The 21076-nt window shown below is 42.3% G+C and overlaps 1 protein-coding gene across 5 annotated transcripts in view; it reads left to right on the top strand.

Moving 5' to 3' along the window:
* The window catches only part of FNDC3A (fibronectin type III domain containing 3A), a 171185-nt gene that overhangs the window by 108835 nt on the left and 41274 nt on the right, over positions 1 to 21076 (top strand). For all 5 annotated transcript variants that reach the window (XM_069970013.1, XM_069970012.1, XM_069970016.1 and 2 more), the window contains 3 exons: positions 14543 to 14619; positions 18301 to 18535; positions 20614 to 20880. In XM_069970013.1, coding sequence (XP_069826114.1) covers positions 14543 to 14619; positions 18301 to 18535; positions 20614 to 20880 — 579 coding nt within the window. The remainder of the gene's footprint in view (positions 1 to 14542; positions 14620 to 18300; positions 18536 to 20613; positions 20881 to 21076) is intronic.

The raw sequence follows: 21076 nt of genomic DNA on the forward strand, positions 1-21076 counted from the left end.
GATCCTGTCTGTGTCAGGAACTGTCCAAAGCAGGAGAGGTTTTCTATGGGGATTTGCCCCTGCTCTGGACAAAGGTGGCAGCTGGAGATGAGCGAACCTCGAGCATGCTCGAGTCCATCCGAACCCGATCGTTTGGCATTTGATTAGCGGGGGCTGCTGGAATACATGGATATAGTCATTGGCTGTATCCATGTTTTCCAGACAACCTTGGAGCTTTATCCAACTTCAGCAGCCCCCGCTAATCAAATGCCGATCGTTCGGGTTTCGGGTTTAACAAAAAGCACTGTGTAAAAGAATACATCACTTCTTGCAGAACATACAGCAGCTGATAAGTACTGGAAGACTTAAGATTTTTAAATAGAAGTAATTCACAAATCTGTATAATGGTCTGGCACCAAATGATTTTAAAACTATTGTTTTTTTCTAGAGTACCCTTTTAAGTAACAACTTAGTGGATGTATAGCCTTTAGAGATGAACGAACCTCGAGCGTGCTTGAGTACATCCGAACCCGATCGTTTAGCATTTGATTAGCGGTGGCTGCTGAAGTTGGATAAAGCCCTTAGGGTGGTATTACACGAGCCAATCGGGGCCCGATAATACCTGTAAACAAGCAGCGATCTGCTAGATCGTCGCTCGTTTACTGGACCTATTACACGGCCCGATAATCGTTAAACAAGGGCTGCAGGGACATCGTTACCAATGTCCTTGCAGCCCTTGCTTAACTACATACATTACCTATCCACGTTCCAGGGCTGCTGCTGCGGTCACTCTGAAGTTAGAGCACGCGGGACCCAGGGAGAAGAAGACCGCAGCAGCAGCCCTGGAACGTGGATAGGTATTGTATATCGTCAGTCGCCGGCGGCGCACCGCTATTACACGTAGCGGTGAGCGGTCGGCGCCCAAAGAAAATAGGTCCAAACCTATATCAACGATCGTTGTATTTATTACATGGATCGATAATCGGCCGAATTGGGCCGATTCGGGCGATTATCGTTCCGTGTAATAGTACCCTAAGGCTATGTGGAAAACATGGACGTGTTTTTTTAATGAACAGTCATTCTGTTACCATCTACAACCGTTTTCCTGCATTTTTCGGGCTATATACACCTCAGACATATAGGAAAGCAGACACACTTATTAAGGATGTCCTTTATTAAACTTGCGCATAAAATAACTTCATCTTTTTATTGGGAACCAGAAATTTTTCCAACTGCAACTTAAAATAATATACCCCCCCTTTCTGTGGTTGTCTAGTCCGTGGTGGTAACACTTTGCCTTCTAGGAAATAATTATATATCTCCCTGCTACGATGGATTTGACTGTTAAATAATAATCTGTGTCTGAACACACGTGTAATTTTACTCCTGTGACACGCTTAACACACACAACTCCATAAGGTGCAAATAACCTACTTAGACTGAGGCAATCTTTTTATAGCTCCCAATGACTCTGAATTGTAGCATGAAATACATGTGTGTGTACAGACTGTCACCGATATGTAAAATATTTGCTCCGTTCCCCGGAATAGACATATCGCCTCTATACTAGCGAGTGGAGTCAGAATCGTATGAATGGGCACCATTTGTAGCTGAATAATCCATTCATGAAAATCTGTGTGCTGCACACATCGTGAATGGAGATGACTCATTCAGGGCACAGTCCCAAGCCTCTGCTAAGAGCCATTAAACGCTGCTTGACATCACAAGGAAAACCATGCTATAGATGGTTTGGCTGGGAGGAAATTGCCACACATCCAGAGAGCTTGGAGGAGGGGGGGGGGGTACCGAATGCAGATCAGGATGAGTCATTTGTAATTAAATCCTGAAGAAGTAATAAAGCATCTTTAGATGAAGAGGCGGCGACAAATCCTAACTGCAGCTCTTCAATAAAGTCGCCTTCTGCAGTCATTTCATTTTGTACATTACCTGGGTGGGAAGGGAACCTGCTATTACATGAAGTAGTTAATGGAGCTACGAAACTCAGGGCATCCCGTTTCTTTTCTGCAATGTTACTGATCTGTAATGGATTTCTTTCCGCAGATTACTTACGGCGTAGGTGTTGAGGTACTGTAAATTTTACATAACAGTCGGGCTAAAAACAGCTGCCGGCACACATCGCGCGCTAATGCTTTTTAAAGAAACTCAAAAAATATATTTTTTATTATACTTCATCTTTACCCAGTAATTTGGGTTTTGCTGAAATATTTCATAAGCACTTAAAGTGGATGGAAGACCGTCTGATAACTACATAGTGGTGGAGGGGCAGTGCATCCATTCCTGTGGAATGATGTAGGCATAGATCATGGGTCTCCAAACAGCGGCCCTCCAGATGTTGCAAAACCACAATTCCCATCATGCCCGGACAGCTAAAGCTTTGCATTTGGCTGTCCAGGCATGATGGGAAATGTAGTATTGCAACACCTGGAGGGCCGCAGTTTGGAGACCCATGGCATAGATCAGGAATGGGGAACCTTCGGCCCAAAAATCACACCCTACAAAAGGTCTTTTTAGACATAAAGATTTGGGGCCACAAATGAGCGCTCCTTTGCAGTGCTTTTACACAGTGTGACAAATCAACAATTGATCCTTGTATCCTTTGTGCATACCTAGAAACCTATAGCATAGATATGTATATATATATTATAGGGGAGTTGCTCAGGTATAGCTAGGTAGCGGTAGCAGACAGAGGAAAACAGGCAATTCACAGTTCAAATCTTAGTGTTTATTCACACCACAAAAACAAATGGAACAAAAATCCAGCATTACCTTCATGCTGCCATCACACATAAGTGCAGTTCCAGCTTGGCCTTTAAAGCAGTAACAGAAGTTCTAAGTGTTGGTTCAGACCTTACCGCAGCAGCTGCCTTGTACACAGTCCATGTGTCTGAACACAGTCCAACCAGTCCTCCTAGACAGATCACATAGGTGTACTCCAGACTTGAGCACACACCACCTCTCTCTGCCCTCACTCCCAGCTCAGCTTTGTATGTTGGGAAATGCCTAAAAACCTGGAATGGCTTAATAACTCCAGTCCAGTCCTTGAACCTAGCTCTCTGCATTACTCAGAGCAAGACAAGCTGAGAGGAAAATACCTCCCATCCAGCAACAACCCCCGGACTGTGTCACAATATATATATTTTTAGATCACAAGCAGTGTATACTTACCATCTGCACTGCTTGTAATTTGGCATTCCCTCTACCGGCTCTCCTGTCCTGTATCTTAAGGCCCGCCTCCTCTGGCTGTCAAGAATTATGGAGGAGGAGGAGGGTCCCGAAGATATAACTGAGCTGGATCAAAAAAAGTGCAGATGGTAAGTATGCACTGCTTGTGATCTGGAAACTGACAGCACTGATATACATATCCTTTATACATATCTGTGCTGTCATTTTTACTGTTGGGTAAAGGTTGCTTACCATACACATAAGTTGTTGTGCAAATAATTGTTGTGTCAGGGATCATGTTAACCCTGGCTACATCTGTAGTGTGATCAACATAGCCCAAAGCTGCATGAGATGGTCACCCAGCCAGTATGACTTTGTGTGCAGGTACGAAGTGCATTAGGGTGCAGGGGAACGTGATTGTTACTAGTTAATGAATGGATTAAGTCCTTAGGTATAATAGGGATACATTTTGACACTAATCCAGTACAGTATATTGTGGCCCTGTTTCCATAGGGCCCTCGAAGTTCAGTTTCTGCTTATTGGCTGTCAGTAGAGATGAGCAAATCTCGAGGGTGCAGTATTTGATTATCGGTGCCTGAAAAAGTTGGATACAACCCTGAGGCTGCCTGAAAAAGGATTCCCTAGGGCTACAACTTCTGCAGCCACCGCTAATAAAATGCTGCACGCTTGGGTTTCCTCATCCCTAGCTGTCCAGTTAAGGGTGTTATCCACTGCTCCAAAAACATGGCCACTTTCTTCCATAAAAAGCATCACTCTTGTCTCCAGTTTGCTGCGTTTACACGGTGCGATGATTCACCCAATTGAATGATTAACGATTTTGAAGTAACTATGTGTTTTTTATAACGATCAGCGTTTAGACGGAACGATATATCGTTTGGAAAAATCGTTATTGCAGTTGTTTAAAGATCGCTTAAGCCTATCTCACACATAGGGTGAAAGACTGTTTACACGAAGCGATCTGCAAATGTTTTGCGAATGACTAACGACAATTTGAGAACATGTTGGAAGATCAAAATGAACGATTTCTCGTTTGTAGCTTGATCATTCGCTGTGTTTTCACGAGCCGATTAGCGCTCAAATGCGATCGTTATCACGAAAATTCAGACGATAATAGTTCAGTGTAAACGCAGCATTGCTCAGTTCCATTAAAGTGAATGGAGCTTAACTGCAAACCACACCTGAACTGGAGACAAGAGAGGTGTTGTCTCTGGAGGAAAGTGGTCATGTTTTTGTAGTGCTGGATAACCCCTTTAACCTTACAATGACAGGAGGCTAGTCCTTGTACGTCCTCATATGCTCTCTTAACACCATTGCGTTTATTAGAAGTGCTATATCTTGAAATAATAGGTTGTTATATTGTTTCCTACTTACACTTGTTCTATATAATGTTAATAACTTACGGTTATTGTATGCATAATGAGCCACATTATATTATAAAGGCAATGGCGCGTACAATGATTAAACTGATACATAGTGCTAAAATAACACTAAATATATTTTATGCATGTAAATGATGCAAGCGAATGCAGCTCTGAAAGACTTTCTTAGTGCTTGGAGTCATAAAATAAATAACGACTGGTTATAAAGATAGTGACTCACGGACAGAACAGCTGGATCATTATCTGGGATTGTAGCCATTTAGGAATCATGTACAGGGTAATATATGCTCAGTTGTCAATATCAGCTGAGATATGGCTGGTTTTATAGACAGGCCGTCCTGCCGCCCACCCAGCTCATGTAAGAGCTAATGAACTGCTATCCAAGATATGGACTATATACTCTAGTCTTTGGATGGTTTAGTATAGGAAACAAGTTAACTTTTTTCATGATCAGGAAATAATGGAAAAATGTCTAAATTGTGGTCGACAGGGCTGGCGTCATGACAGGGCCTACATGTGCAAGTGCCGTGGCCCCAGCACCTCTAGGGGCCCATAGAGGGAGAGAGGCCCGGTGCTCTGATGTTCAGCCCCTTCACTGTAGTGCAGGAGGGAGCGCTGAACATCAGAAGACAAAGAAGGAGCAGGACCTGTCAGCATCCTGTAGAGCAGGGGTGTCAAACTCAAATACACAGTGGGCCAAAATTAAAAAATTGGACAAAGTCGCGGACCAACCATGATACTTAATGAAGATTGCATTCAGCGTTTCTGGCAGCGTGTAGCATTCCTGGCACTGCCTATCCTAATGTAATTTTCCCCACATGGAAGTTACCAATTATATCCCTCAAGCAGTAGGTAATCCCATAATTGTGCCCCATGTAGTAGCCACCCCAAACAGTGCCCCACATACTAGCCAGGCCTACTATTAGAAACCTACATAGTAGCCAGCCCTCCCGATAGTGTCCCATATAGTAACCAGCCCCCAATAGTGTCTTATATAGTAGCCAGCCCTCCCAATAGTGTCTTGTATAGTAGCTAGCCCTCATAAGTGCCCTATATAATAGCCAGCCTTCCCCAATAGTGTCTTATATAGTAGCCAGCCCTCCCCCATAGTCTCTTTTATAGTAGCCAGCCCTCCTAAGTGCCCAATATAGTAGCCACCCCTCCCCCATAGTCTCTTATATAGTAGCCAGCCCTCCTAAGTGCCCAACTTAGATACTTCTAGGCCACAGGCTAAAAACTGCCTGCGGCCTATGAGATTATAATAAGAATGGTCCAAGCAGCTCTACGGACCACCCATATTATAATCTGCTGCAACGTCAGGTGGGCCAAATTTAACACCGCAATGGAAAAGCATGGCGGGCAAAAAATTATGGCACCACGGGCCAGATTTGGCCCGCGGGCCAGAGTTTGACATAACTGCTATAGAGAGAGGGGAATGAAGGACGTGATCATGTGACCCGCAGGTCCTCAATAAATTACAAACCTCGGGCACTTTCAGACACCAGTTGATTTGAAAGAAAAATTATTTGGGTGAACTACCTCTTTAATGGATTTGCGATTCTGAATCCTTCGGTTTGTTTAAATAAAATTGTGCATTTTTCCCTGAAAAAAAAAAGTCTTGTTTGGAGCTTCTGTTCTAAATCATCTGCTTATAAAATCAATCCAATATGAAAGACTGGAATTAACCTTGTCTTATATAACGGTGCGTTGTGATTGACCGGAAAAGGGCCATCTGTCACCTGGATTGTCAGAATAATTTAACATGATATTCCTAGTATTGTTCGTTATGGGACTTAATGTAGCTAGTCCAGCACTATCACCTATTGTTCATGCAGGGAACAATGTTACCACCAAAACCTTTTTTTCAAGCTATTTGGGGTTTTCTTTCACGCTGACCATAGAGGTGCTGATCAGCCCTGCGGCCATGATTGGGGAGGAAACAGGAAGCAGAAGTAGGTGGTGCTCTACACTAAGGGTCCATTTACACAGAAAGATTATCTGACAGATTATCTGCAGATTTGAAGCCAAAACCAGAAATGGATTTAAAAAGAGGAGAAATCTCAGGCTTTCCTTTATGACCTGATCTCAGTTTGTAGTCTGTTTCTGGCTCTGGCTCAGATAATCTTTCTGTGTAAACGGACCCCAAGGGTGGTATTACACAGGCCAATGGGGGCCCGATAATACCTTTAAACGAGCGCCAATCTGCTAGATTGGCGCTCGTTTACTGGGCCTATTACATGGCCCGATAATCGTTTAACAAGGGCTGCAGGGACATCGTTACCGATGTCCTTGCAGCCCTTGTTTAAACTGTATTCATTACCTGTCCAGGTGGCAGGGCTCCTCTTGTTCTGTGCTTCTCACAGAGTCCACACGCTCAAGCTTCAGAGCGGCCTGTCTCAGCTGACAGGCCACTCAGCCAATCACTGGCTGCGGCGGTCCCGGCCTGTGATTGGCTGACCGGTCTGCCAGCTGAGACAGGCCGCTCTAAAGCTGCAGCGCGGGACCTGGGGAGAAGCATAGAGGAAGAGGAGCCCTGCAACCTGGATAGGTATGTATTCCTCTTTTCATATTGTCAGCGTCGGCCGCGCACTGCTATTACACGTAGCGGTGCGCGGTCGGCGCCTGACGATTATAGGTCAGAACCTATATCAACGATCAGCCGATGACAACAATCATCGGCTGATCATTGTCTTTATTACACGGAACGATAATCGTCCACATAGGGCTGATTATCGTTCTGTGTAATAGTACCCTAACAGTCTGTAATAATACACCAATGTGAAGAAGGGAAGAAGTGGCGATCACTCAGTAGCTATATATCAGTGCTGTTTAGTTATCCAAAAAGTGCAGGACGGAGCAGGACAGAATAACAGATTTTTGCAGGCAGTTTTGCTTGCATAAACGCTTCAGAGGACGGCTGTTATTCTTTCACAATATTTTAAGCAGTTTTAGTACATTATATGGCGGAACATCCCCTTGATGAAATAGCTAGTGCACTAGCATTTCAAACTATCGAATGGGGTATTACAACTATCCAGTTTTCTCTAGATAAGTCATTGTATAATTTCTTTACAAAATTAAACTGAAGAAATTAAAAAATTTTATGCAAATGTATCTTCTATTGTCTGAGATCTCCCCAGGAAGGAAAATGAAGGCCCATATACAGAACAGGGAAGGAGGATAAGGAGAAGAGAGACTGCACTCTGAGGACGAGACACATGACGTGACCTCAGTCGGCAGCTTTGTCTGCTACAGACTAGAGATGGATCTGCGATGACGCCCTGACTTGTGGAGATACAAAAGAGAAGCCTTATTATACTGGTGGTTAGAAGAGGTTAAAACATAGAAGATGACTGGAAGAGAGTATTGAGGACATATGAGTATACAGTTGTGAAGTTTGAGGCCAATAGGGAAATGTATGTGAATTTATATGAGATGAAGAGAAAATTAACAAATGCTGGAGGAGATCTTGGGGGATGGTTGGGGGCTGCCTTGTTACCGCTGAGGTGGGAGATAATGAACAAGAAAGGTTGTTGGTGTATATCATACTGTCATTCCTATGGTTCATTACTGTAAGTATAATATTACATCTAAGCCGCTGTGTGTGCCTTCGGCTGTCAGGCCATGATGGGAGTTTTGCAACAACCGGACAGCCCTAACATGGAAGAACACTGGTCTAAGCTATTGTTGGATTCCATCAATATGGGTTAAGAAATTGTTGATCATTTTCTGTCAGCTTTAGTATTTTTTTCTCACAGCCTACCAGGTTACACCCTTTATTTTTCTAGGTTATAAAATAAAAGAACTAATAATTATTGCAATGTAACCTATCAATATCTTTTGGGGCTTAGACAAGTAATGTGTAATGTGTCTGATCACTCTTAGGCTATGTTCCCTCACAGTATTTTTGCTCAGTATTTTGTAACCAAAACCAGGAGTGGATTGAAAACACAGAAAGGCTATGTTAACACACTGCTGAAATTGAGTGGATGGCCGACATTTAATGGCAAATAATTGCCATTACTTTAAAACCACGGCCATTAAATGACGGCCATTCACTCAATTGAACACTGCACAGGTGCTGGGTCATTAAGGCACATGTGCAGTGTTCAGACAGGTGATGAGTAGAAAAGAAAACGGAAACAGAGGGGCGTAACAATTCTAGGGCATGGATACTCTAAGCCATGGCTGTTGGGCACAGGGCTGTAAGCTTACAAGTTGTTTTTCAGGACAATAACTGCATCACCTGCCGAACGGACCCCAGGACAGATTTGGGATTAAATGCAACTATCCAACGCTGCTTTCTTTTTATATCCTCATTGATTGTCGCAGGCTCGGGGTTACTGGTGATGCAGTGCTTTTTGTTTTTAATTGCTGTCTGATTCCTGCGCTCGGTGCCAGTCTTTTCCCTAGCATCGGTCGACCCGGAGCTTCAGGGGCAGGTCTGCCATGTGGCAATATCCCCTCCGCTCTGTGACGCAGGCCTGTGTTCGGGAAAAGACCGGCGCCGGGCGGCATCCCCACACCAGTAAAAAAAAAAAAAAAAAAAGCAGCGATGTAATTGATAGTATATTTGCTTTAAGCAGATCTGCTGCATTAAATGTGCACAGATTCTACCCCCAAACAAATCTGTGTGTATACAGTCCGATACAGATCAGCATGTGTGAACGTACCCTAGTGGAGGAGTTTAGTGCCGCTGTTTGATATGATCTCTGTAATCTCAATCTGGTCCTTCACAGTCTGCATAAACATAGTAACATCCTAAAATAAATCTTCAATGAGCATCCCGTGCAAATAGGAAAAATACTGGGACCATTCCTTGCCTCCAAGGCTATTGATCCAATACAGTTTGTTAGTTTTGATTGGTTAGGTGTCGGCGTCAGCAGCGATCTCTATTGTTTCAGAGGGCTGTGGTCTTTGTGTTTGATCCTGTCACTGTCTGCGTCAGTGATGCATATCATTGGCCATGTGATGTCAAAGTGTGGGTGTTCTGTTAGAGAGAGACAGTTCATCTAATGTGGTGCTGTAAAAAGCCAGCACTGTTGCCTCTCAGGGAATAACAGCGAGTGATTCATCGCTGTTCACATTAGCCTGATGCTAAGTATAGAACCATTCACGACCCGCACATCCGCATGGATTAGTATCTCCGCTTGCTAAGCTGAGGGTGCCAAAATGCTAAGCTAAATAAAGAAAGAAAGGAGAGGAAAATACATCTTGCCTGGACCCTAAAATATAAACCTCAATGACTATACAGTCTATGCAATTCTGTACCTGATGGCTTTTTTTTTTTCTTTCAGGTCTGGTACTTATATTATTAGAATGAGCAAATTGCAGTTTCACTTGGCGGGATTTCCTGTTCTATGTGGTTCCTTGCCAGACATAACACCCTTACTCTCTGTGTTGGTAGTGTAATACTAATACAGGGTACATAGTTTAGTCGGAAATAGTTGTAAATCCATTAAGTTAAACAGCAAAATCCTAGTTCACCTGGCTGATACAGAGACTAGTGATAAACCGCTGAAGAGTGGTCTAGTTTGCCTTTCTTCCTGACCTCTAGCGGTTATCATAGTGAATCAACATTTAGCTAAGCAATGGTTTTGTGTTCTTTTTTTAGCGGTGCTCCGTACATCTGGGGGCAATCGTTATAATAATAAAAAACAAAGAAGATTTATTTAATAAAAAGTATGTTTTTTTGTTTTATAAAGAAGAAAATGTTTAAGAAAAACTGCAGATATTATGCTGCTTTTGCACAGCAGTTGTGTTTTTTGTTTTTTTGTTTTTTAATATGCTGCAGCAATTGATGTAAATATTGAGGTTTACTTAATAAATAATAATAATAATAATAATAATAATAATAATAGCAATAATTTTTCCCCACTCCAACAAGAAATTTTCCAAATGCTGAAAGGGAACCTGTAACATTGGGAATACAGTTTATTATGCATTATACATGTTACAGAGTTAGGGTTCACACTATAGAATTTTAAGCGGAGCGCACACCGCTTGATTATCTGCCTGTCCCATTGATTCTGTCCGCCCAAAGTATTGACAGAGCTGACAAGTATATCATATGTGTTTGTGGGAAGTGTTATTTATTGATCTAAATCTATGCTCATTATAGTCTTGGGAGTCCAGTGGGCGGTACTAATCAGTGTTAGAACAAAAGGTGCCATGGGCAAGTCTAATTGTACAAAAGATCATGTAAATAACTGTAGAGGATGTTGCAATTTATATAAAACTACAGTATTTTCCGGCGTATAAGACGACCCCTCAGTTTTCCAGTTAAAATATAGAGTTTAAGATATTCTCACCGTATAAGACTACCCCTTCTCCAGTGCACACCACAAAAAAAAATATATATATATATAAAAACCGTCAGACAGCAGCGAGATGTGAGAGGCAGAGAAGGAGGTACAGTAATACTGGTTTGGATGAAAGAGGTGTTTTTCTAACCTTTCTAACCTTTTCTAACCTTAAGTCCCTATTACACAGGGTGACTGTGAGGAGCAAACGTCCGCAAACTGTCAACACTCGTTCGCTCCTTGTTTCCCGCTCTCTGACGCTGCTATTGCGTGCAGCGACAGCGAGCGGATGAGAGCTGGGGGGGCTGGGGGAGGTGCGGGTGATCACTTGATCGTCCGGGCAGCCCATACTAGATAACAGCGGTCTGCTGTTGCCGCTCCTATTTCGACAGCAGCAGATCATTGCTATATGAGTCGGTTGTCTGTCAACATGTTGAAAGACAAACGACTACAACGATCAGCCGACATCGTTCATGTCGCTGATTGTTGTATTCTATTACACACGACGATTAACGGCCGAATACTTATAAGACAACCCCTGACTTTTGAGAAGATTTTCCTGGATTAAAAAGTAGTCTTATACACAGGAAAATACAGTAAAGAGTTAACTTGTGCCACTCAAAGAGTAATAATATAGTTTTATTAAATACATATAATTACCAACATAGGTGGATAGAGGTAAATAAATAAAAGGCAGCAGCGAGGTATGTCACTATACTCGGATGCACAGACGGTTCATAACTATTAGAGTTTGCACCTATACACACTCCTGGTATTAAATGTATGGGGTGCACCCTAATCCTTGTTTCTACACCCTAAGTATAGAGAATATATAGGCACCACACTTTGGGCCCGTAGGCTCTTTATAAAGTGTCCCTTAGGCCTTCTTTACACGTTCTGTAATTTTGTCCGTAGTTGCAGATGTGCATTTAGGGCCCATTGATTTCTATTGGGCTATTTACACTCGCTGTAGTTTTACATATCAGCAAAAATATAGGACATGATAGAATTCTATGGGATCAATACAAGTCTATTGGATCCACATTTTTTGCGGACGTTATGGGTGTAAAGTCTGTAACATCTGCAAAAAATGTTGATCTCCTCAATTTAGAACTATCACCTTCCCATTTTTTTTGCAGATCCACAAAACATCCAGATTGCGGATGGCAGACATAATATACAGTTCGGAAAAATTACTAAACGTGTGCATGAGGCCATTGTGTCTGTGCTACTATTACAGATGGTTATTTAGTCAAAGGGTCCCGTACTTCCAAATTTGAGGACTAAATAGAGATTTCAAAGACACTCAGAGCATAACTGTGTGTACTACTCTTTACTTGGTTACTTACTATAAGGGATAGATTTGATTAAAATATTTAGATTTAGTTTACATAATACAATACAATGTATCATCAAAGAGACTGGGAAAACTGGGTGAGGCTTGTCCACGTGACTAAATAGAATTTTTCATTCCATAGCAAGCAACATAAAGGAAGTTATGAAATTTATTTTACCTTTTTTATTTTTTATTTTTTGCTTCCTCGTTTTTAAAAAATTGAGCTTGAAATAAAATCTTCTTTTTTGCATACCCTTTTGGACTTGAGTCATTTGTCTTGTTTGCTTTGTTTTCCTTGCACACACGCACACACGACTCACCCCTTACAGAATGTCATGTGACCTGGTCATGTGGTTTGCTGGCTGCTTTTCCTGTATCCCACAGTGCCTGCTAACGTGTGTATTCTGCATACCCAGGACCTGGCTCTTCTTTTCTCTTTTCTGGTTGCAGACATGAGTGGTAAGGACTGCAGACTATGTTTACACCCATACGTATCCATCAACCAGCACCACACGTCCACCGTGACTGCACATGCTGCTATGCCTCCATATGTTGGCAGGCACTGGCATGCCTAGCTTTGTGTGCAGATCTTGTCGTGAATGGATTCTATCTGCACCAGGAGGGTGAGGGGATCTGGCACGTTTAGTGACAATGCAGACACCAGCTGTTAGGAAATGCTCAGGAGCCATCATTGGTTAGAACGTGCCGCTGAGTGCCGCCTGCATTGTACTGACTCTTCTGACTCACTCATCCAATTGCTGAATCACTCGGCTCTCTACTGAGGTGCATTTATATAGAAAAAAATGACATTGTTTTCATCTTGTCTGCAGCTTGGAGTTAACAAATCCAGCTAAATGTCAGGTCTCACCCCTGGCTACAGCAAGCTAGCTGTTATGCCATCATTGTGACAGGTCCTGGGTAACCCTTTCAGGGCCGTCATGGCTGAACTAGCTGCTGCAAAGAGCACTTGTCTGATTGTGGACATCTGCAGGGCTTTCTTTCATTCTAGTCTGCATCTTTTGCTATTATTCTTCTAAACAGCTGTTGTTTTCTGGATTTTTTTTAATCATGATGTCATATTGTGCCTTTCGCTTCACTAGCATATCTTTAAAAAAAATTCTATCTATTTTTTCCCTTGTATTTAAATATAACAATCAACAGAAAACACGGTCACAATTTCATATTTCATTCGTTATAGTTTTATATATTTTTCCTGTTATTAGAGACAAGTTTAGGACATTGGAGGGGCGGGGTGAGATGGGGGGGGGGAATCATCTCTGTACATAGCTGTGCTATTAAATTATTAAAAATAGGGAAAATATGGCTGCTTTCTTCCCAAAAGCCACCATTTACACAGGTTGTATCTGGTTTTGTAGTGCTGCGCTTACACGAAGCGATAATTCACCTAGTTGAACGATTTTGAAGCAACGATTTGGTTTTTATAACAATCAGTGTTTAGATTAATAAATCTTTAGAAAGATCGTTAGAAAATCGTTTTTTAAGATCGCTTAAGCCCATCTTTCGCATAGGGTGAATCTTTGAAAAACTGTTTACACGAAGCGATCTGCAAATTTTTAGTGAACGACAATTTGAGAACATGTTGAAAGATCAAAATGAACGATTTCTCGCTCGTCGCTTGATCGTTTACTGTGTTTACACGAAACTATGATCACTCAAATGCGATTGTTATTGCGAAAATTCGAACGATAATCTTTCCATATAAACGCAGCATAGCTTTGCTCAATTGAAGAGAATGAGATTGAGCTGCAATACCATTTACCACATACAGCATGTGGACAGCTGTGGTGTTTTTTTCTGGAAGGAAGAAACTATGCTTTTCTAAACTCTTAAAGGGGTACTCTGGTGTCAGAAAGTTATATCAATTTGTTTATTGGTTCTATCTGAAAAATCTCAAGTCTTCCAGTACTTATCAGATGCTGTATGTCCTGCAGGAATTGCTGTATTCTTTTTAGTCTGACATAGTGCTCTCTGCTGCCACCTCTGTTCGTGTCAGGAACTGTCCAGAGCAGTAGTAAATCCCTATAGAAAACCCCTCCTGCTCTGGACAATTCCTGACACAGACAGAGGTGGCAGCAGAGAGCACCCTGTCAGACTAGAAAGAATATACCACTTCCTGCAGGGCATACAACAACTGATAAGTGCTGAAAGAGTTGAGATTTGTTAATACTGGTTACTGGGTACTGGTGAATGTCTTAGTTTTGAGTATCACGGGGCAGGCCCTACAGTGTCCACAGCAGTATGTGCCTGCACCTTGTTTTGGTTTATTCTTATATAATGTCTGTCTAGTCTTATATAAACATTGTCTGTCATTCTCTGTGCAGGTCCTGCTCAGGTCCCTATGATGTCCCCGAATGGCTCAGTCCCTCCAATCTATGTGCCTCCAGGATATGCTCAGCAGGTATTTCCATTCACCGGAGAGATTTTGAAATCTTTGTGGTGTTCGTGCAGTAATCGTCTTAACTCTCACAACAACACGTACAACACATACTAAATTAGCAGGTCGACATCATGTCCTTTCAGTCTCTTCTTTTGGCTACAAGCAGCTGATCTTCAGTATAGCCTAGGGTCAATCAGTAACCTCATTTGACCATGGATAATACTAAAAAAAGATCAACCTCCTGCAATAGTTTCCATCTACAATAATAAATTAGATATTTTTTTATTTTTATTTTTAAGAATTTGACAAACTCAGTAGAATCTGCCCCTTCTGTTTGTCAAACCTCTAGAGCCCTGTCGTATCAAGAGGTTACACTGTAGAACATGCAAGGATCAGGACTGTGTAAAAACTATATAGTAGTTATTAAATTGCAGGTCAGATCTGGCAGCTTTGGATAACCTTCTACCCAGAATTGTTGCTGTTTATGGATCTTATTTTTCAAAAATGTTTTTTTTTTTTTTTTTTGGTTAATGCCTGGGGCTGCCACCCTGCCTAAAAGATACATGTAAATAGTCGAATGGTCTGCATAGTTTGTTAATATATTGATTCCTACTTCATACTTATGTTGGGGATCAAGCTGAAGCAGCTGTAAAAGAGCTGCACCCACTAAGCTGTGCCCTGGAGAGAAGAAAAAAACTTTGGTTGAATCCATACGGTCATCTGCAGCTCTTTCATTATGTTATCGATTTGTGATATTTCAGGAATATACTTTACTGTCAAGATATGGATACTTGACATTTTCTGCAGAATAAGGTCATATTCTCTTGCTTTGATACACACATTGACTGCTGCCCGGTGCCATAACCTTTGTTCCATCTAGATAGATACAGTAGATACCGTTAGTTAAACTTTAATTGTTAGACTGGTATATCTCCTGAGGAATAACTATGGAAGGAACGGCCTCTGATCATATAATGGAAGTTGTAAGTTCTGATGAATATATTTTCTTATTTACCAGATATTCTAGTTTTAAAAGGGGGACTATGAGCAGGTTAGAAGAATCTAACCTGCTGATAGCCCCCTATTGTGCATGGGCGCTGAGGATGAAGGGAAGTCTAACCTGCTGATAGCTCCCTATGGTGCACGGAGTACTAAGGATGAAGGTATGTATCTTACCTTCATCCTTGGTGCTGTTTCTGTGCAGGTTTAATGTAATCCTCTGTCCGGTAAGGCTGTTTGGATACTGTGTGTGAACCCGGCCATAAGCCTGGATAGGCACTCTGGGGAGGAGCAGTGCTCCAAAGAGCCTTTCCAGACAGAGCATTAAGGCCGGGTTCACATACAGTATGACACCGGCTGTTCTGTGACACTGCCGTGTAACAGAACGTCCGCTGCCAGTAAAGTTCATCCCGACCGATACTTCAACACTTGCCGGATGAACTTAATTTCTTTAGAATTGGCATGCAGGCACATTCTGGTGTGCCTGCATTCCAATTACCCATAGCCAACAATGTAAAGTGCATCCAGAGCTGCACTTTACCTTGTCAGTCTTGTGCGGCTGCTATTCAATGAATAGTTGCCGCACACAACTTACATGTCAGTTTTTGGTGCGGCCGCAAGGAATCCCGGCTAGAGTGTATACACTCCAGCCGGGATTCCATTACAATCTATGCAATTTTTTATTTAGTAACGGCCGGTGTTACAACGGCTGTTATTAAATGAAAAAAATATGTTGTGTGAACTTAGCCTAAAACTGCACAGGAACAGCCCCATAGATAAGAGACTTACCTTCTTTCTCAGCGCCATGTGCGCAATAGTTACATATCAGCAGGTTAGATTCATTTAACCTGATAGTTCCCCTTTAGTAGTTGATGTATCTGAATTTATGTAAAGGCATTTAGATATGTATCTACAGTGTAACATTGATGCTACTGGTTTACTCACTTCTCCTTCATGCAGAGTGCGCACAATAGCAGTTCTGTTGTGGATCTAACAATAGTTTTGTCTAAATCAGTTGTACATGATGTTAGTTTTCTGCCTTCTGCACTTTGGATGTCCACATGTTGGCCAAACAGTTCCCGGTACAGGGCAACGGCCTGAATGACTGTAAATGTAGTGGAATGTGTCCTGTCTAAAACAACAGGGGCAGGTTAACACTGATAAAGAATGAGGACAGTTCCTTGCTAAAGACCATTTCTAGTTATAATTAAATAGTTAAAGGAGAAGGATAGTTAAAGGAGAAGTCCGGTGAAAATTTTTATTAAAGTATTGTATTGCCTCCCAAAAGTTATACAAATCACCAATATACACTTATTACGGGAAATGCTTATAAAGTGTTTTTTTTCCCTGCACTTACTACTGCATCAAGACTTCACTTCCTGGATAACATGGTGATGTCACGACCCGACTCCAAGAGCTGTGCGGGCTGTGGCTGCTGGAGAGGATCATGGCAAGGGGATGCTCAGTGTCCCTCCAGTGCCCTGTGTCCCTCAGTGTCCCCCTGTTATCATCCTCTCCAGCAGCCACAGCCCGCACAGCTCTGGGAGTCAGGTCGTGACATTACCATGTTATCCAGGAAGTGACATCACCATGTTATCCAGTAAGTGAAGCCTTGATGCAGTAGTAAGTGCAGGGGAAAAAAAGCACTTTTTAAGCATTTCCTGTAATAAATGTATATTGGTGATTTGTATACCTTTTGGGGGCAATACAATACTTTAATAAAAAATTTCGCCGGACTTCTCCTTTAAAAAATATTATAACTTAGCTAGTGTGTTATGATCATGAGTGTAGCCCTGAATGGAAATTCTGTATAACACTGGAACTGTAGAGCTCAGGAGAATTATAGGTGCATATCTGTGAGGATACGTCCTTCCAGAGACTGGGAAACACAGATGACTGTCTAAAAGGTACCCATACACATTAGGCTAAGTGTAATCATCTATGGTGTCTATGTTTAACAGCAAGTATGGGGGATGGAAGAATCGGCTTGTTGGATTTCAACATACCTAATCTTTACTGCTGCCAGACACCTGCAATATGGTGTATGCTGTTTGCATTATCCAGATGATATGATATGGTATGATAAACAGTGTCAACTATGATTTTTATTACAGTTGGAGAAAAAGGAATATAGAGGTATAGGAATAGGAGCAGCGGCAGCAGACCGCCGCTATCCCCTATGGGCTGCCCGGACAATGTAGCCATCACCCGGGCAGCCTCCTGCACTCACCCGCTCGCTGCCGCCTCGTGTAATAGCGGTAGCAGCGGGTGGTGAACGAGTCGGCCCGTGGAATAGGGGCTCAACTGCCATGAAGCCCCATCTAGGTGACACTGTCAACCTATGAAAATGAATTTTAGAGCAGAAAGAAGACACAAACAATTATATACAGGTATATATCAATTGTGCAGTATCTAAGCTTCTGGGTGGCGTGGAGAACTACACATAGAATGAGGGGGGATGAAAATATAACTTTGAGGGTGCCTTTACATGTACCATAGAGTAGCGGATTTCATGCTGCGATACCTCTCTGTGATACCCTCTATGTGTACTGTCATGGCCTATGGGCTCTACATTCTCACAGCAGATTTTCATTCTGGTCCCAGAATTATGTAGCCAAGGCCGACTTAACCCAGCATCTGCAGGGCTAAAAAGCGAATACATTACTCGTCCTGCACTCCAGCTTGCTCCATCTTCTCTTCTAGGTCATTGAAGACAATGGTGTGCGGAGAGTTGTAGTCGTTCCACAACCTCCAGAGTTCCACACAAGCGGTCATCCTGTCATTCATCGGCCACCTCCCCCTCTGCCAGGTTTTATACCCCTTTCTGCTATGATGCCTCCACCTCATCGCCACATTTACTCAGCAGTCAGTGGAGCAGGAGATATGACTGCCCAGTACACCCCTCAGTATCACCCTTCACAGGTATATGGAGATTTGGGTAAGTACTCTACCTTTGCAGATGCAACAATTGCTTGTCAGCTCTTATGTGTTGATCCATCGTGAAATGACCTGTTAATATGCATTGAAAAAAGATTGTGGCCATTCCTGAGATGTAGGGGTATCATCAGATGGGCAGAAACTTTATTGCAAAATGGGATGTGGTTAAATGAATGAAATGTCTTGCAAGAACTACATCACGTGCTTGTTGCCCGGTTAGCCAGTACACTGCTCTTTACCGAGAAAGGTAAAGGACCTTTTAAAAGGGGTAATCCAGGATAACAATTACTACTTTGCTAAAACAGCTCCACCCCTGTCCTCAGGTTGTGTGTGGTATTAAAACTCAATTTTATTCACTTCAATAGAACTGCAAATCCACACGCCAACTGAGGACAATATTGGTGCTGTTACTGGAGGCTATTGGCCATGTTTTTCTAAGCCTCAATACCCCCTGTAATGGGTCAGGCAGGGATTTACAGGGTAGCTACCCATATGTGACTCAGTCCAGTTTCCCCATTGACGCAGCAAATGACTTTAAAGGGGTTATCCAGCGCTACAAAAACATGGCCACTTTCCCCCTACAGTTGTCTCCAGTTTGGGTGGGGTTTTGAAACTCAGTTCCATTGAAGTAAATGGAGCTTAATTGCAAACCACACCTGAACTGGAGACAACAGTAGGGGGAAAAGTGGCCATGTTTTTGTAGCGCTGGGTAACCCCTTTAATAATGGGATTCCTCCTAGCATCAGTTTCTCTCCAGCGTTTAACTAGGGAACACTTAGCCCGATGGGTCTACAAATGGAAAAAGGGCCTATATTAGTCCTTGGCAAAATAATTATCAACCCCATGAAGTATGGGGTTATCTAAGGGGTTAAGTAGGCATTAGAGATGAGTGCAGCTCGAGCATGCTCCAGTCCGATCATTTAGCATTTGAATATCGTTGGTGGTAAGAAGTTGGACGAAGTCTTAGGGTATGTGTACACTAAGGAATCCTGACGGAACACCCGTCGAGGCTCCGCAGCTCGTGCTCACTGGCGGACTCTGGTGGCCACGCCCATCTCCGCTGCTACCATAGGCTTTATTCTATGATTTGCCAGATTCTGCCGTCGGCCAGAAGGATGAGCGGGTTCATTCTTTGGGCGGTTGGTGTAATCTGGCAAACCATCGAATGGGGTCTATGAAAGCAGTGGAGATGTGCACGGGTGCGAGCTGCGGAATCCGGACGGGTGTTTTATCAGTGTGCACATACCCTTAGGGAGTTTGGAAAAATATGCTGTGCCCATGTTTTTGAGTTCTTGCTAGGGCTTCATTCAACTTCTTCAGCCACTGGTATTCAAATTCTAAACAATGGGGCTAGAGCATGCTTGAGCTGCACTCATCAGAACTGGAGTAGTTGTTTAATCTGGTGTCCTTTTGATTTTTTTGCAATCTGTTGGCAAACCTTCATTTGGATGTACATTATACATTCACTAATGGCTGACACTCATGGATGCGTCTCTTCTGTATTGACAGCATTTGGAAAATACAACATATGCTTCACAGTAATTATATGTTGTCACAGATCCTTTGTCGTCACTATAAGACAGTTGAATATTTTATACCATTTTATGGCATTTGGTACCTTGTCAAAAGTTTTCAGAAATGACCGTCACACTTTACCTTTCTGCCACATAACACTACAATTCTGTTACATTAGCCAAAGCAATAAAAGTCTGTGGGCAGGTGAAACGGACCTGGAAAAATCAGCTGGTTTGGCAGGGGGGGGGGGGGGTGGACAGGCTCCTGGAGTGACACCTGTGGCGATCAGCCAATATCTCTGAGAAGTTTAGTGAGAAAACAAACCCCCTAGAGCCTTTGGGTTTAATGGAAATTGCATGGATTGGGACACTTTAATGTCTTTACCATTATATCCTATTCATGTGCATAGAGAATCCTCTGCTATTTGCCACTTTATATAGGGTTATATAGCTTGAATGTTATTTCTTATATAAATGTACATGGCTAAATGTGTGCACTTAAAGGCCAGAGTTCTTATTTAAAGTTTGTTTAAATTGGACTGTTTTTCTCATGTTAATCTTTTAGATGCTCTTTCTAGTCATGGGAGGTCCGGACTTAGGGATGAGCGATCAAGTAAAATCCACGAACGGTTGCAGAAGAAGTTGAAAGACAGACATGGTGCTCAGAAAGACAAGCTGAATAGCCCTCCCTATTCACCCAAGAAAAGCACGTCGCCGGTCAATGAATCGAATGGAATTATTAAAGGGCAGAATAGTCCGGGATTAAATACGGGACAATCTAAGAACAAACAGAAAGGAAAGATTTCATCCCAGGTAGAAACAGAAGTACAAGGTAATTGTTATTATTGACAATGTGGTAAGAACTATGTACCAGAACTGAAAGGGTGAAGTTCTCATAAACTATATGGTATTGTATCATTTAGGCAGTAAAGTGGTATTCCAGAACCTTAAAAGAAGATAAAAATCTTAAAGGAGAAGTCCGGCAAATTTTTTTATTAAAGTATTGTATTGCCCCCCAAAAGTTATAC

The sequence above is a fragment of the Dendropsophus ebraccatus genome, chromosome 5, assembly GCF_027789765.1.
Source record: "Dendropsophus ebraccatus isolate aDenEbr1 chromosome 5, aDenEbr1.pat, whole genome shotgun sequence".
Classification (NCBI taxonomy): domain Eukaryota; kingdom Metazoa; phylum Chordata; class Amphibia; order Anura; family Hylidae; genus Dendropsophus; species Dendropsophus ebraccatus.